This window comes from Hypanus sabinus, chromosome 7, assembly GCF_030144855.1.
Source record: "Hypanus sabinus isolate sHypSab1 chromosome 7, sHypSab1.hap1, whole genome shotgun sequence".
NCBI lineage: Eukaryota > Metazoa > Chordata > Chondrichthyes > Myliobatiformes > Dasyatidae > Hypanus > Hypanus sabinus.
This window is the reverse complement of record NC_082712.1, coordinates 97,626,460-97,644,346: the sequence shown is the minus strand read 5'-3', so window position 1 is coordinate 97,644,346 and position 17,887 is coordinate 97,626,460. Positions and strand designations below refer to the sequence as shown.

The 17,887-nt window shown below is 52.6% G+C and overlaps 1 protein-coding gene across 5 annotated transcripts in view; it reads right to left on the bottom strand.

Annotated features, from left to right (window-relative positions):
• Positions 1-739: 739 nt before the first annotated feature.
• The window catches only part of LOC132397026 (thyroid receptor-interacting protein 6-like), a 33,129-nt gene continuing 15,981 nt past the window's right edge, over positions 740-17,887 (bottom strand). For all 5 annotated transcript variants that reach the window (XM_059975257.1, XM_059975256.1, XM_059975259.1 and 2 more), the window contains 5 exons: positions 17,245-17,365; positions 14,031-14,200; positions 12,394-12,572; positions 10,463-10,583; positions 740-1,549 (listed from right to left, as the gene is read on the bottom strand). In XM_059975257.1, coding sequence (XP_059831240.1) covers positions 1,418-1,549; positions 10,463-10,583; positions 12,394-12,572; positions 14,031-14,200; positions 17,245-17,365 — 723 coding nt within the window. In that variant the 3' untranslated portion in view covers positions 740-1,417. The remainder of the gene's footprint in view (positions 1,550-10,462; positions 10,584-12,393; positions 12,573-14,030; positions 14,201-17,244; positions 17,366-17,887) is intronic.

Below are 17,887 nucleotides of genomic sequence, written 5' to 3'. Positions count from 1 at the left end.
GTGATTACGCTCAAGATTGCTGGGCGGCATGGGTCAAAAAAGCAAAAGGGCCTATTCCATATTATATCTCAATAATTAAATCTGCGGAATACTTCTATTTTCAATGTGTTAGTATTATTTTATGTGATGTTTTGCACCTTGGCCCCAGAGGAACGATGTTTCATTTAGCTGAAGGACAATAACCTTGGCTTTTCTCATCTTCATACACAGTCTGCCAGTGTGGCCTCACCACTGACTTGTACAACTGCAACTCAGGGCCCTGATTGTGACGGCCAGGCTCAGGGAACCACCTACCTGGTCCCCACTCAGTGCCTTGGGCATGCGACACTTCCCCGGGTGTAAGTCATACCCCGGTTCAGCAAGGTGCAGCATTGACTTCTGGCCCCAGGAACCCAGGGAAGGCGGAGAGAGCACAGGCCGCTCGCTGGCCGTGTCAGAGAGTCGGCCAAGTGTGCTCCAGCGAGGAGGAAGGAACCGCCACACAGCGAAAAGCTCGTCTTCTTTACGGTCACGCAGCGAGTCGAACACCTGTGCTTCGAGTTTTTATTACTGATCAGTGATTCAGAGGGTCACACACACACCCAGGGATTGAGCCAGGCTCTGGCCCTGGCACAGGGCAACCCACCACCCCGTCACCATCACCCACACACCTCTCCCCAGTGGCATGGGCCAACAGTGAAGGTCCACTCACCCTCAACAGGAGGGAGGGAGAAGTTCGGGTTGAGGAGGGTTGTAGGGAGGTGGGGGGGGGGGGGAGAGTGGAGGCATGTCCAGTGATCTGAAGACCCCCTTTCCTGGGGTGGGGGAATGGTCCACGGTCTGGAGTATCCAATATGCAGCCTTTTCCTCAGCCCCATGCACCAGACCTCTGACACGAGCTGGTAGGGTTGGGGAAGGAAGCGCTGGTGGGAGGCAGGGGCAAACACCCCTCTGCAGAGGGGCAATGACTGGGCATTCTCTTGGGGAGGGGGTGGGGGTGAGGAATTGCCTCAGCTCAGCTGGTGGGACAGAGGTGTGTTCCGAGAGCCCAGAGTACACGGGATGTTCTGGGATAAGTTTGTTGGGACATGCTTGGCTGGAACAGGTCGGGGGGGAGCAGAGGGCATTGTTCCCACTGCCCCGGGCGAGCAAGGCATCCCGGGGCAGGTTCAGGTGGGTAGGAGGGGGTTGTATTGGGACCCCCCGAGCTTGTGGAATGTCCTGAGCTGGGTTGAGTGGGGCAAATATGGAGGAGGGGGCAGATTAGGGTGGGTCAGGTGCGGTGGGGTATTGTTTCAGGAGCCCCGAGGGAGTACGGCATCCGAGGACAGGTCAGGTAGGGAGGGCTATGACGACCCAGGACAGCAAGGAGGAGGAGTGTTCTGGGAGCACTCGGGATGTCCCGGGGCAGAACCCCGAGCGTTCTGGACATTCCCCGTCAGCAGTCGGTGGTGACGTTGGCCGACAGGTGTTGGATCCGCCGGGCACTGCAGCTCTTGCAGAGAACGTGCCCATCCAGGGGATAACAGCCGCAGCCCTCGCCCTCAGAGGACAGGACAAATCCGCAGTCCTGGGGGTGGCGGAGAGAAACAGAGTAGAGAGAATGTCAGTAAGGGAGGGGTCCTCTCATTCCCTTTCCTTCCACCATGCCCCACCTCACGTCTACACAGCAAGATCTCGGCACGCTCGAGTAAGAGGAGCGCTCCGCGGACGTCCAATCAGCGGCAGGAGCACAGCAGGGCCAGTGGCGGGAGTGGGAGTGCCAGGCGTCTGCTCTGGGTAACCTTCTGTTACGGTCCCTTTTTCCCTCTTACTGTACTTGTGTAGTTTAAATGGCCGTTGTGTGTTCTTCATGCTGGATGCTGGGAGTCCTGGATGACTGTCTCCAGGGAACTCCGTCTGCAGCTCCTTGAAGACCGTGTTAGGGATCTGGAGCAGCAGTGGGGTGGCCTTCAGCTTGTACGGGAGAGGGAGGAGCTCATGGCTCTGCTAGTCTAGGCTGCGGGAGGTGGGTAGCTGGGTGACTGTCAGGAAGAAGGGAAATGGGAACGGGCACCCTGTGGCCATCCCCCTCAATAAGTATGCCATTCTGGAACACCACAGGGACCGGGTTACTGGCACTGAGCAAGGGTCTGTGGCGCAGAAGGGAAAGAGGGGGGCGGTAGTGAGAGGGGACTTGATACAGTAGTGAGGGGAACAGACAGGAGATTCTCTGGGTGTGAACGGGACACTAGGATGGTACGTTGCCTCCCAGGTGCCAGGGTCAGGGACATCTCTGATCACATCCACAACATTTTGGAGGGGGAATATTTTGCAGCCGAATATCTCGGTACATATTGGTACCAATGAGGTCCTGAAAAGAGCTTTGAGAGAGCTAGTTAGAAAACTGAGAAGCAGGACCTCCCAGGTAGTAATTTCTGGATTGCTGCCTGTGCCACGGGCCTGCGAAGGTAGAAACAGGATGATTTGGCAGGTAAGTATGTGCTGAGAAGCTGGTGCAGGGGCAGGGCTTCAGGTTCCTGTTTCACTGGAATCCCTTCTGGGGAAGGCATGAACTCTTTTAAGTGACAGGTTGCACCTGTACCTGAGGGGGGGCAAATATTCTCATGTCAGGTTTGTTAGAGCTGTTGGGGAGGGTTTAAACTGATTTGGTGGGGGGATTGGAACTGGAATGAAGGGGCTCAGGATAGGACAGACGGTAAAAAGCAAAGATACTGTGCAGTCAGACTGTCAGGAAGGGCAGGCATCGATGACAGGACATAATTGCAGCCAGCAGGGTGCATTTCACTGCATTAGGGATGTAGAATCAAAAAGTGCAGCAAATACAGTACGCAAGCTGTGATATCTCAATGCATGGAGTGTAAGAAATGAGGTGGATGATCTTGTTGCACTGTTGCAGATTGCTGGGTATGATGAATCGTGGCTGAAGGATGGTTGTAGTTGGGATCTGAATGTCCAAGGTTACACATTATATCGGAGGGATGGGAAGGTCGGCAGAGAGGGTGGTGTGGCTCTGCTGGTAAAGAATGGAATCAAGTCAGTAGAAAGATGTGACACAGCATCAGAAGATGTTGAACCCTTGTGGGTTGAGTTAAGAAACTGCAAGGGTAAAAGGACCCCGATGGCAGTTGTATACAGGCCTCCCAACAGTGGCTGGAATGTGGACCACAGATTACAACGGGAAACAGAAACGGTGTGTCAAAATGGCAATGTTATGATAGTCATGGGAGATTTCAACATGCAGGTCGATTGGGAAAAATCAGGTTGGTGATGGATCTCAAGACAGTGAGTTTGTTGAATCAAGACGTACAAACAAGCTGGAGGAACTCAGCAGGTCGGGCAGCGTCTGTGGAGATGACACATAAACACGTACAAACAAGCTGGAGGAACTCAGCAGGTCGGGCAGCGTCCGTGGAAACGAGCAGTCAACGTTTCGGGCCGAGACCCTTCGTCAGGACTGGAGAAGGAGGGGGCAGGGGCCCTATAAAGAAGGTGGGAGGAGGGTGGAAGGTGCCAGGTGAAAAACCAAAAAGAGGAAAGATCAGGGGGGGAGGGGAAGCAGGATAGGCAGGAGAGGTGAAGAATGAATGAAAGGGGAAAGCACTATGGGTAGTAGAAGGAGGCAAAAATCATGGGAGAGGTGATAGACAGCTGGAAGATGAGGCAGAGTGAAAGTGGGATGGGGAAAGGGGGAGGGAGGGGATTACCGGAAGTTGGAGAATTCAATGTTCTGGGCTGGAGACTACCCAGACAGTATATGAAGTGTTGCTCCTACAACCAGAGTTTGGCCTCGTCATGGTAGAGTTGAAGTGGGTGACAACCGGGAGATCCTGTTACGGTGGATGGAGCGGAGGTGCTCGATGAAGTAGTCCCCCAATCTGTGTCGGGTCTTACCATTGTCTCCCGTACCATCACTGCCCTATCAACTCCGGAGACCTTCCATCCTCAGCCAAAGAACTCATAATTCCCACACCCTGCACTGCTCGGTTTTACCTCCTCCCCAAGATCCACAAGCCTGACTGTCCAGGTAGGTCCATAGTTTCGGCCTGTTCCTGCCCCACCAAACTTGTATCTGTCTACCTCGACTCCATTTTGTCACCCATAGTTCAGTCCCTCCCCACCTACATCTGGGATACATCCCCTGCCCTCCACCTCTTCAATAACTTCCAGTTCCCCGGTCCCGACCGCTTCATTTTCACCAAAGATGTCCAATCCTTGTACACTTCAATTCCCCATCAAGAAGGCCTCAAAGCCCTCCGCTACTATCTGGACAATAGACCTCACCAGTTCCCCAACACCACCACACTCCTCCGGTTGGTGGAACTGGTACTCACACTTAATAACTTCTCTTTCGGCTCTTCCCACTTTCTCCAAACCAAGGGTGTAGCTATGGGTACTCGCATGGGCCCCAGCTATGCCTGCCTCTTCATTGGTTATGTGGAACAGTCTATTCTCCAAATCTACACTGTACTGCTCCCCAACTTTTCCTCCGCTACATCGACAACTACGTTGGTGCTGCTTCCTGCACCCATGCTGAGCTTGTCAATTTCATCGACTTTGTCTCTTACTTCCAATCAGCCCTCAAATTCACTTGGTCCATCTTGGACACTTCTCTCCCCTTTCTCGATCTCTCGGTCTCCATCTCTGGAGACAGACTGTCCACTGACATCTTCTATAAACCCACTGACTCCCATAACTACCACGACTATACCTCTTCCCACCCTGCCACATGCAAAAATGCTATTCCCTATTCCAAGTTCCTCTGTCTCTGTCGCATCTGCTCCCAGGATGAGGCTTTCCGTTCCAGGACATCACAAATGTCCTCTTTCTTTATGGATTGTGGCTTCCCTTCTGCCGTCATCACTGATGCCCTCACCCGCATCTCCTCCATTTCCCGCACTTCAGCCCTCACCCCATCCTCCTGTCACCACAGGGACTGTCCCCCTTGTCCTCACCTACCACCCCAACAGCCTCCGGATCCAGCACATTATCCTCCGCAACTTTCACCACCTTCAACAGGACCCCACCACTAAGCACATCTTTCCCTCTCTACCCTTCTCAGCTTTTCGCAGGGATTATTCCCTCCGCGACTGCCTGGTCCACACGTCCCTCCCCACAGATCTCCCACCTGGCACTTATCCCTGCAAGCGTAAGTGCTACACCTGTCCCTACACCTCATCTCTTACCACCATTCAGGGCCCCAAACAGTCCTTCCAGGTGAGGCAACACTTCACTTGTGAGTCTGTTGGGGTCATCTATTGCATCTGGTGCTCCCGGTACGGCCTCCTCTACATCGGCGAGACCCGACGCAGATTGGGGGACCACCTCACTGAGCACCTCCACTCCGTCCGCCACAACAGACAGGATCTCTCGGTTGCCACCCACTTCAACTCTGCTTCACATTCCCATTCAGATATGTCCATTTATGGCCTCCTCTACTGCCATGATGAGGCCAAACTCAGGTTGGAGGAGCAACACCTCATATACCGTCTGGGTAGTCTCCAGCCCCTTGGTATGAACATCGAATTCTCCAACTTCTGGTAATTCCCTCCCTCTCCCTTCCCCTATCCCAGTTTCACTGCCTCCTCCTCCAACTGCCTATCACCTCTCTCATGATTCTGCCTTCTTCTACTACCCATAGTGCTTACCCCTTTCATTCATTCTTCACCTCTCCCCTACCCCTTGATCTTTCCTCTGACTGGTTTTTCACCTGGCACCTTCTACCCTCTCCCCACCTTCTTTATACGGCCCCTGCCCTCTCCTTCTTCAGTCCTGATGAAAGGTCTCGGCCCGAAATGTTGACTGCTCATTTCAACGGATGCTGCCCGACCTGCTGAGTTCCTCCAGCGTGTTTGTACATGTTGATTTGACCACAGCACCTGCAGTGTACTTTGAGTTTGTTGAATGCCCATGGGAAGGCTTTTTAAAGCAGAGTGCCATTGAGTCTACAAAGGGATTAGAAATACTGAATTGTGTGTTATGTAATGTACTGGATACGAGTGAGCCCAAATTAAACTTTGATACAGAGAAAGTCTGAAGTAGCAGTATTTCAGTGGAGCAAGGGAAATTACAGAGCTATGAGAGAGGAGTTGGCCAAAGTAAACTGGAAGGAGATGCTGGCAAGGATGACAGCAGAGCAGCAATGGTGTGAGTTTCTGGGCAAAATGAGGAAGGTGCAGGATAGATGTATTCCAAAAAATCAAAGAAATACACAAAAGACAAAATAGTAAAACCGTGGCTGACAAGTCAAAGTTTATGTAAAAGCAAGAGAGGCCATACAACACCAAAAATTAGCAGAGAGGTAGAAGATTGGGAAGCTTTTAAAAACCTACAGAGAGCAAATAAAAGAATCATTGAGGGAAAAGATGAAATATGAAAACAATATCAAAGTTGAAAGTAAAGTATGTAAAACATAAAAGAGTGTGTGGATCTATAACTGTAACCAGAGCTGTGCCTGTCATGTGACAGCACTGCCCTCACCTGGTCGGAGGTCACACCACCTGCCAGTCAACATTTCGCCCCTCCTAACTAATCAATGCACATTTAAACATTGGCCACCTTAATTGGATTAACCTGTCTAGCACCAAGCCGTTGGCCCCCTGACCTAAAAAGGGTGCTACATGTGCTTGGCTCGCTCTCTTTTTGCCACCCGTGGTCACCCTGCTTCAGTCCAGGCTGAAGACTGCAGAACAGCGCTGGAGACACGTGGTAAGGTGTTCATTGAATAGGGTTGTGGGAGCGTTTATTGTTGTCCCTTTAGCAAAGAGCAGTGATTATCCTTGGCCAAAGGGGGCAAGTATTGTAGTTACTTTTCCCTTGCTCGTATGTGTACCTGTACTCTGTCCCCACACCGTTTTCCTGTGTATTGTACTGCAGACCTTACTTTTCCCATGCTCCTCTATTCTAAGTGCGTTTGTACGAATACCATAGCTGCTTGTGTTGTTCCCAAGCCTTTTCTCCCCTTGTGAATAAACTCATTATTAAAACTGTGTCCAGAGCTCTTGCCTTTGAGACCCAAAGAATCTTACTCATTTCCATCACAACAACAACCGCTTGAAATGAGGCTGGAGAAATAATAATGGGGGGGGGAAGGAGATAGCAGATAAACTAAATGAGTATTGTGCATCCATCTTCACTGTGGAAGACACTAGCAGTGTGCCAGATGTTGAAGGATGTGAGGGAAGAGAAGTGGGTGCAGTTACTGTTACAAGAGAGAAGGTGCTCAAAAAGCTGAAAGACCCAAGGGTACACAAGTCACTTGGGCCGGAGGAACTGCACCCTAGGGTTCAGAAAGAGATAGCGGTAGAGATTGTGGAGGTATTAGTAATGGTCTTTCAAAAATCATTGAACTTTGGCATGGTGGCAAGGGACTGGAAAATTGCAAATGTCACTCCACTCTTTAAGAAAGGAGGAAGCCAGCAGAAAGGAAATTATAGACCAGTTAGCCTGACCTCAGTGGTTGGAGTCAATTGCTAAGGATGAGGTTATGGAGTATTTGATGACACAGGACAAGATAGTACAAAGTCAGCATGGTTTCCTTCAGGGAAAATCCTGCCTGACGAACCTGTTGGAATTCTTTGAGGAGATTACAAGTAGGATAGATAAAGGGGATGCAGTGGATGTTGTATATTTGGACTTTCAGAAGGCCTTTGACAAGGTGCCACACATGAGGCTGCTGACCAAGTTACGAGCCCATAGTGTTACAGGAAAGTTACTAACACGGTTACAGCATTGGCTGATTGGTAGGAGGCAGCGAGTGGGAATTAAAGGATCCTTTTCTGGTTGGCTGCCAGTTACTGGTGGTGTTCTGCGGGGGTCAGTGTTGGGACTGTTGCTTTTTATGCTGAATATAAGTGATTTATATGATGGAATAGATGGCTTTGTTGCCAAGTTTGTAGATGATATGAAGATTGCTGGAGGGGCAAGTAGTGTTGAGGAAACAGGAAGGCTGCAGAAGGACTTAAACAGATTAGGAGAATGGGCAAGAAACTGGCAAATGAAATACAATATTGGAAAATGCAATAGCAGAAATAAATGTACAGACTATTTTCTAAACAAGGGAGAAAATCCAAAAATCTGAGTTGCAAAGCAACTTGGGAGTCATTGTGTAAAACACCCTAAAGGTTAACTTGTAGGTTGAGTTGGTGGTGAGGAAGGCAAATGCCATGTTAGCATTCATTTCAAGAGGACCAGAATAAAGAGCAGGGATCTTTATAAGGTGAGGTTTTATAAGGCACTAGTGAAGCCTCACCTCGAGTACTGTGAACATTTTCCGCCCCTCATCTTAGAGAAGATGTGCTGGCATTGGAGAGGGTCCAGAGGAGGTTCACAAGGATGATTCCAGGAATGAAAGGGTTACCATACAAGGAATGTTTGATGGCTCTGGGTCTGTACTGCTGGAATTTTGAAGGATGAGGGGGAATCTCTTTGAATGGTGAAAGGTCTTGATAGAGTGGAGGTGGAGAGAGAATGTTTGCTATGGTGGGAGAGTCTAAGACTAGAGGACAGTCTCGGAATAGAGGGGTGTCCTTTTAGAACGGAGAAAGTGGAGAATCTATGGAATTCTTTGCCACAGGCAGCTGTGGAGGCCAAGTCTTTATGTATATTTAAGGCAGAGGTTGATAGATTCTTGATTGGTCAGGGCATGAAGCGATACAGGGATGAGGCTGGGGAATGGGGCTGAGGGAGAAATGGATCAGCCTGATGAAATGGTGGAGCCGACTTGATGGGCCAAAATGGCCTAATTCTCTTATATGTCCTCATGGTCTTATATCACCCAATATCTGCATAAAAACAACTTTACCCTCACATTCCCCTTAAAACTCCTCCCTTGCACATTAACTCAACCCCTCCCGCCCCCGCCATTATTGGGATCAGTCCGCTCGCAATTGCATATGGTCTAATCCGAGCATTGTAAACCTGCAACATTCTGTCCCAACAAGGACACAGCAGTACCGTGGGCATGTAACACCAGCGATCACCATTCAATAGCCACTTTCCCCGTCACCATACGAGTTTCCTCCCACTCTCTACAGCCGTACGGAGGGCGTGTTACGCTGGTACCAGGAGCTTGGTGACCCCTACGGGCTGCACCCAGCACATCCTCGGATCGTCTTGCAAACAACAGATTTCAATGTACACGTGACAAGTGAATGTTTAAAGCACGTGCGCTCGCTGGGGAGAGCGTGTGAGCTCCACACAGAGAGCACCAGGGTGGGGATACGAGGCAGTGGATCTACCTGCTGGGAGGGAGGTGGGAGGAGTTCAACAAATGCCACTCACACAGACACCCGGATAGTCCCCCACCCGACAAGACCTCCTGCTTGACACCGAGATCGGCTTTGCCAGGTTGTTTGGGAGTCCCTCACTCCACTTTCACGATGCAGAGGGCAACAAGGGACAGCAGACAGGGCCCACAGACACACCTGTCTAACTCCGGCCCAGGACAGGATCTCCACCACCATGGAATATCTGTTAACCCAACAACTTTTTCCTGTGGTCCCATATCCACTCTCATCTCTCTCTCTCTTTTTAAAAATACACTTGAAAAAGCCTTTTCTATCCACTTTGATATTGTTTGCTAGCTTGCTTTCATCTTTTCCTTCCTAATGATTCTTATAGTTACTCTCTGTAGAGAGTTAAGAGCTTCCCAACCCTGTCTTCCCACTAATTTTTGCTTTGTTGTATGCCCTCTCTATTGCTTTTACATTAGCTTTGACTTCCCTGTCAGCCACGGTTGTACTATTTTACCATTTCAGTATTTCTTCACTTTTGGAATACACATGTCCTGCATTCATTTTTCCCAGAAACTCACGCCATTGCTGCTCCGCTGACATCCCAGTCAGCATTTCCTTCCAATTCACTTTGGCCAACTCCCCCCTCATAACACTGTAATTTTCTTTACCGCAATACTGTTAGGTCAGGCCTTCGATGAGACTCAGGAGCAGAATTAGGCCCATCGAGTCTGCGCTACCATCATGGTGATTTATTATCCCTCTGAACCCACTCTCCGGCCTTCATCCCATGACCTTTTACACCCTTACCAATCATGTAAATATCCACAGTGATCTGGCCTCCACAATCATCCATGGTCATCAATTCTACAGATGGCTGAAGAATTTCCTCCTCATCCCTGTTCTAAAGGGGTGACTTTTCATTCTGAGGCTGTGCCCTCTGGCCGTAGACTCCCTCACCACTGGAGACAACCTCTCCACATCCACTCATCTAGGCCTTTCAATATTCCCTAGTTTCAATGCAATCCCCCTCATTCTTCTAAACCTCAGCAAGTACAGGCCCAGAGCCAAATGAGCTTCACGAATTAACCCTTTCACTCCCAGGGTTTTGGATTCCGAATGGCAAGTATCTGAGGGAAAGTCCGCCCGGCTCCTTCCTCAGGAACGGGTTCTAGACTCGACCCTCAGCAGGTTGTACCGTCCGTACGATGCCACATCGGCCCACCCCAGCCCGGCGAGCCTCTCCTCACCTCACACTTGTAACAGTTGACGTGAAAGCTGCGATCCAGGGCCACGATCCGCACCGTCTCCTCCTGACCCGCCTCGGGCATGATTGGCTTGGCGCACACAGAGCAGCGCGGGGCAAACTTCCTGCCAGGGACAGCAGAACGTCAGTCCGGGAGTTCGGAAAACTCAACCCCCCAGCCAGATGTGTCAGACTCAGCACATCGCTTTGGGGAAACACACAAATCCAGGCAGGAACAGGAGGCATTCACACAAACCATAGACCAAATGGCCTCCCAGGCAAAGACCTGCGAACATTCAAGCAAGTTGTAACAGGACCCCACTCACAGCAGCACAGTGTCTGACCCCGGGAGTGTGTGATGGGACGGTGTGGAGGGAGCTTCACTCTGTGTCTGACCCCGGGAGTGTGTGATGGGACGGTGTGGAGGGAGATTCACTCTGTGTCTGACCCCGGGAGTGTGAGATGGGACGGTGTGGAGGGAGCTTCACTCTGTGTCTGACCGCGGGAGTGTGTGATGGGACGGTGTGGAGGGAGGGTCACTCTGTGTCTGACCCCGGGAGTGTGTGATGGGACTGTGTGGAGGGAGATTCACTCTGTGTCTGACCCCGGGAGTGTGTGATGGGACGGTGTGGAGGGAGATTCACTCTGTGTCTGACCCCGGGAGTGTGTGATGGGACGGTGTGGAGGGAGGGTCACTCTGTGTCTGACCCCGGGAGAGTGTGATGGGACGTTGTGGAGGGAGCTTTACTCATGTCTGGCCCTATGAGTATGTGACAGAAACATACAAAACCTACAGCACAATACAGGCCCTTCAGCCCACAAAGTTGTGCCCAACATGTCCCTACATTAGAAATTACGAGACTAACTCATAGCCCTCTATTTTTCTAAGCTCCATGTACCCATGCAGGAGTCTCTTAAAAGACCCTATCGTATCTGCCTCCACCACCGTTGCTGGCAGCCCATTCCGCACACCCACCACTCTCTGTGTAAAAATCTTACCCCTGACATCTCCCCAGTACCCTAAACCCATGTCCTCTTATGGCAACCATTTCAGCCCTGGGAAAAAGCCTCTGACTATCCACAAGATCAATGCCTCTCAACATTTTATACACCTCTATCAGGTCACCTCTCATCTTCCATCACTCCAAGGAGAAAACCTATTCTCATAAGGCACGCTCCCCAATCCAGGCAACATCCTTGTAAATCTCCTCTGCAGCCCTTCTATGGTTTCCACATCCTTCTTGTCGCGAGTCGACCAGAACTGAGCACAGTACTCCAAGTGGAGTCTGACCAGGGTCCTATATAGCTGCAACATTACCTCTTGGCTCCGAAGCTCAATCCCACATTTGATGAAGGCCAATGCACCTTGTGCCTTCTTAACCACAGAGTCAACCAGCTTTGTGTGTCCCATGGACTTGGACACCAAGATCCCTCCGATCCTCCACACTGCCAAGAATCCTACCATTAATACTATATTCTGCCATCATATTTGACCTACCAAAATGAACCACCTCACACTTATCTGGGTTGAACTCCATCTGCTACTTCTCAGCCCAGTTTTGCATCCGATCAATGTCCCACTGCAACCTCTAACAGCCCTCCACATTATCCACAACACCCCCAACCTTTATGTCATCAGCAAATTTACTAATCTAACCCTCCACTTCCTCATCCAGGTCATTTATAAAAATCACAAACAGAAGGGGTCCCAGAACAGATCCCTGAGGCACACCATTGGTCACCGACCTCCATGCAGAATATGACCCATCTACAACCACTCTTTGCTTCTGTGGGCAAGTCAGTTCTGGATCCACAAAGCAAAGTCCCCTTGGATCCCATGCCTCTCAGTAAGCCTGGTATGGGGCACCTATCAAATGGCTTGCGGAAGTGGACGGTGTCGAGGGAGGTTCAGTCTGTGTCTGGCCCAGCACTTACATGTGGAAGTCCTCGATGCAGTGGATCTGACTGGTGGCGTCCACGGTGAAGGGAATGCCGTCGAGACAGCGGTGACAGACCACGCAGGTGAAACACTGGGGGTGGTATGCCCGGCCCATCGCCCGCAGGATCCGGTCCATGATGGCCTTGGAGCACACCGAGCATTGCTCCAGGGTGTTCTGTGACAGGACACGGAGACAGCATTACAAACATCCACGACAGACGTCCGTCTCTCTGGGACGCATCTCTGGTTTGTGATCCACTCCCAACGGGCATGACCCACCCAGTCACACCCCCCCCCCGCACCGCAGGATCCTGACGCAGACGATGCCAATTCCCGGGGTGGCACGTTAGCGGAACACAATACATGATTCCCATCGCTGTCTGTGAGGGGGCTTGCACGCTCTCCCTGTGACCACGCGAGTTTCCCTCGAGTACCCGAGCCCTCAGAGGCTCCGTGGATCCTCGATCCAACCAGCTGCAGGACAAGTCTCTGAGCACTCTGTTTCTGCTCATCTGACTGCTCCCCCGTCTAGAGAACATCGCATGGACTTGTCAGGAGTCCTGGGGTTGGGGCTAGGGCGACGGTGGGGGCATGTGTGGGGAGGGACCAGCTGGACAGACTGCTGGAGGGACTCAGCAAGTCAGGCAGCAGCTATGGAGGGGAATGAAGAGTCGAGGTTTCAGGCCAAGACCCTTCACCAAGGCTGGAGAGGAGGGGGGCAAGAAACAAGAATGAGGAGGAGGGTGGGTGGGGAAGGAGTACAAGCTGGCAGGAGATAGGTGAGGGGAAGGAACTGATGAAGTAACAAGCTGGAATGTGATAGGTGGATGAAATCAAGGGCTGAAGAAGGAGCAACCTGATAGGAGAGGAGAGCAGACCATGGGAGAAAGGGAAGGAGGAGGGGGCCCAGAAGGAGAGAGAGATAACCAGGGGAGAGGAGAACCAGAGAGGGGAATGGAAAGAGATGGCGGGACAGGGGGTAAAACTACTGGAAGGCAGAGAAATTAACGCTCGTGTTATCAGGTTGGAGGCTGCCAGACAGAACACGAAGAACCGCCCCTCCACGCTGGGAGTGGCTTCATCGTGGCAGCAGTGGCAGACATGTCGGAATGGGAATGGGAAATGGAATTGAAATCTGCGGAGACCAGGAACTCCTGCCTTTCATAACAGACAGAGCACAGTCTGTGTCAGGTCTTACTGACGTAGAGAAGGCCGCAAGGGGAGCACAGTCGATGACTTGCAGGTGAAGTCGAGGGCCCTCAGGTGGAACACTGGAGGGAGATAAGTGGGGAAGGACGAGTGGCTGAGGGAGTCACGGAGAGAGTAATCCCTACAGAAAGCAGAGAATGTGGGAGGGAGGGAGGGAAGGTCTCGGGCGCCTGATGGTGTTGACAGCCCCCTGCCCACATCCATTCCCCATTGTTTAAAAGCCCAGACGACACGGGTTCCATATTCGGCGACCCAGTCATCAGCCGGCGGCTGGGGTGGACCAACTCCCGAGGGGAGGATCAGGGAGCAAGTCCAGTGGGAATCAGAAGGTTGGCGATTCTCACCGGCCTCACTGTGTCACTGATGGCCGGGCAGTGCGGGTCAGAGCAAACGGGAGGCGGCCACAGCCGACGAGCCTACTCACAATGTAACAGGACTCGCAGTACGACCTCCTGTCCACGGCATAGAACGGCCGCCCTCGCAAACGGCAGCGGCAGGTCATACAGGTGAAACACTCCACGTGAAACACCTGGTCCATGGCCACACAGCCCGTCCCGTCGCCCACCACGTTCTCTCCGCACCGCGCACACCGTCCTGTCAGAGGCAAACAGGCTTCAGTCCTGGAGGGAGCTTCACTGTGTCTGATCCCGGGGGTGTGTGATGAGACAGTGTGGAGGGAGATTCACTCTGTGTCTGACCCCAGGAGTGTGTGATGGAACGGTGTGGAGGGAGATTCACTCTGTGTCTGACCCCGGGAGTGTGTGATGGGACGGTGTGGAGGGAGATTCACTCTCTGTCTGACCTCGGGAGTGTGTGATGGGACGGTGTGGAGGGAGATTCACTCTGTGTCTGACCCCGGGAGTGTGTGATGGGACGGTGTGGAGGGAGATTCACTCTGTGTCTGACCCCGGGAGTGTGTGATGGGACAGTGTGGAGGGAGATTCACTCTGTGTCTGACCCCCGTTTTTTTTTATTTTACAAAATCCTTTATTACAAATATCGGTGCTATACAATATATACAAAACAGAGGCAAACACAATTACTGCACTACAAATAGACAATAGACATTACACCAGAATGTTGCCATCCCTATCCACGATGGCATTTACACCTCGCGGAGCCCAACTGTCTCGAAACTCCTCCAAGGCTGCTGTGGACTGCGCGTGTTCTTTTTCAATAGTTACCCGGGCACGAAACATACCCCCTAAACATCGCCAGGCAGTCTGCCCGGGGAGATCCTCCCGCCACCCGTTTCCAAGACCCACGGATGGCGGATTTCGCCAGCCCCAGGAGCAAGTTGACTAGGACATCCTCATCCCTCCATGCCCCCTTCCTTACTGGATGTCCATATATAAACAGGGTGGGACTAAAATGCAGCCAGAAGGCGAGAAGCAGCCCACGCAAATATGCAAAAAGAGGCTGCAGCCTCACACACTCCATGTACATGTGGTACACGGTCTCCTCCAGCCCGCAGAAGTGGCATGCGGGTGGGAAGTCCATGTACAAACTGAAAAACTTATTGCAGTGCACCGCTCTATGCAGTACCCTCCAGCCTAGATCCCCCAGGTGCATGGGAAGAACCCCGGCATAAAGGGACTTCCAGTGGGGACCCTCCTCACCTCTGGGTGGAAGGACTGACCGCCATGGCGTGTCGGGACGGTGTACAAGGGCAAGGAAGTGGAGGATGTGGAGTAGCAGCCCATACAGATACCTCCTACTTGCATCCCTGAATGGGACTGTGGGTATCGATGAGAGACGGCTCAAGTTGTGTGGACACGGCTCCCAGAGAAGATTGCGGGGTCTGGGCCCGACCAGCAGCTCGGCCTGAGTCGGTCCACACAACTGAGCCGCACCGACAGCCACTGAGGTAGGGCAAGGGTCGGCCAGGACCCTGCGCTCTGCCTGAGGAGGGGATTCCCGGCCTGAGGCGACCATGTTCCAGACTCTCAGTAGGTCCTGATAGAAGCCGGGCAGACTCTGCAAAGCCGTACAGCTGACGCCCGCCGGTGGTAGCCGCATGTCTTTGTGAAGACAGCAGCCCCTCCGGAGGAAGAAAGTCGCCAACACGTGCCACCTGGGAGGGTGCTCGGCGTACAGGAATCTCTGCAGAGTCCTGAGGCGGAGAGCCGCCAGCTGCGTTCGAACGCACACCAGCGATTGTCTGCCCTCTCCCACTGGGAGACTCAAGACCGCTGCAGAGACCCAGTGTTTCCTGTTGCCCCAGAAGAAGTCCACTAATTTCCTCTGCAGTCTTGCAACAAACGGGGCAGGAGGGGCCAAGGTGACCATCCGATACCACAACATGGAGGCCACCAGCTGGTTTATGACCACCACCCTGCCTCGATAGGAAAGCAACCTGAGAAGGCCTGACCAGCGCCCCAGCCGGTCCATGACTTTCGTCTCCAGGTCCTGCCAGTTCGCCAGCCAGGTCTCCCCAGAAGGACTCAGGTAGACTCCCAGATAGAGGAGACGCCTAGTACTCCACTCAGAAGCTCTCATCTCCTCTGGCAGGGAGTCCACCTGCCACTGACCCACTAAGAGTCCGGAACATTTCGCCCAGTTGATCCTGGCGGAGGATGCCGCTGAGAAAACGTCTTGGCACTCGCGCATCTTCCGCAGGTCATTAGGATCTGTCATCATGAGGAGTACATCATCAGCGTAGGCCGAGAGGACGACCTCCATGTCCGGTTCACGCAGAACCAGACCTGTCAGTCTTCGCCTTAGGAGGCTCAGGAATGGCTCGACACAGATCGCGTACAATTGACCGGACATGGGGCATCCCTGACGTACTCCTCTCCTGAAGGGAATGGGCGCTGCCAGTGATCCATTGACCTTAACAAGGCACTCTGCGGCAGAGTAGAGGAGCCGAACTCGGGCCACAAAAGTGACCCCGGGAGTGTGTGATTGAACGGTGTGGAGGGAGATTCACTCTCTGTCTGACCCCGGGAGTGTGAGATGGGACAGTGTGGAGGGAGCTTCACTCTGTGTCTGACCCCGGGAGTGTGAGATGGGACAGTGTGGAGGGAGGGTCACTCTGTGTCTGACCCCGGGAGTATGTGATGGGACGGTGTGGAGGGAGGGTCACTCTGTGTCTGACCCTGGGAGTGTGTGATGGGACGGTGTGGAGAGAGATTCACTCTGTGTCTGACCCCGGGAGTGTGTGATGGGACAGTGTGGAGGGAGATTCACTCTCTGTCTGACCCCGGGAGTGTGTGATGGGACGGTGTGGAGGGAGATTCACTCTCTGTCTGACCCCGGGAGTGTGAGATGGGACGGTGTAGAGGGAGATTCACTCTGTGTCTGACCCCGGGAGTGTGTGAGGGACGGTGTGGAGGGAGATTCACTCTGTGTCTGACCCTGGGACTGTGTGATGGGACAGTGTGGAGGGAGATTCACTCTGTGTCTGACCCTGGGACTGTGTGATGGGACAGTGTGGAGGGAGATTCACTCTGTGTCTGACCCTGGGACTGTGTGATGGGACAGTGTGGAGGGAGTTTCACTCTGTGTCTGACACCAGGAGTGTGTGATGGGACAGTGTGGAGGGAGTTTCACTCTGTGTCTGACACCAGGAGTGTGTGATGGGATGGTGTGGAGGGAACTACCCACTCGCTCCCCCCTCCCCCCGGAAGGGAACTCACCAAAATACTCTTCGGACGGCGGATTGTTCATGTCGTGGACCAGTTTCTTGGTGATTCGATCGAGTTCCTCCTCTGGCCGGCTGATCTGCTGCTGAGTTCCGCCAGGAACTGCGTAGGAGGCCTGCAGAGAGCAGAGGGTGACTCCCTGTGTCCTCCCTCTCCCACCCTCGGGCACACTCTTCCCCCAAACCTGGCTCCCTCTTCTGCAAGGCCTTGGGAAAGCTCATCCCCCATCCCAGTCACTCTGCTCCGTTCCCGTCTGAGCTCCATCCACCAGGCTTGTCACCCCCTCCTCCTGTTCCTCAAACACCCGAGGAAACTTCCTGTCCCCGCCGACCCTCACCCGTCAGCTTCTTCCCCTCGGCCATCCGGTTTACGGTCAGCCTCAGAATCAGGTTTCACATCGCCGGCATATGCTGTGGGATTAATTGTGTGTGTGGCGGCAGTACAGTGCATACACAATTATAGAAAAAACTGTCAATATACACCAGGTGCAAAAATGGAAATTAAAAAATGTACTGAAATACATCTGCTCAATGGCCAATCAGCAATGGGAGGGCTGAGGGGAAGAAGCCGTTCCTGAATCACTGAGTGCGTGCCTTCAGGCTCCTGTACCTCCTTCTCTACAGTAACAAAAAGAAGA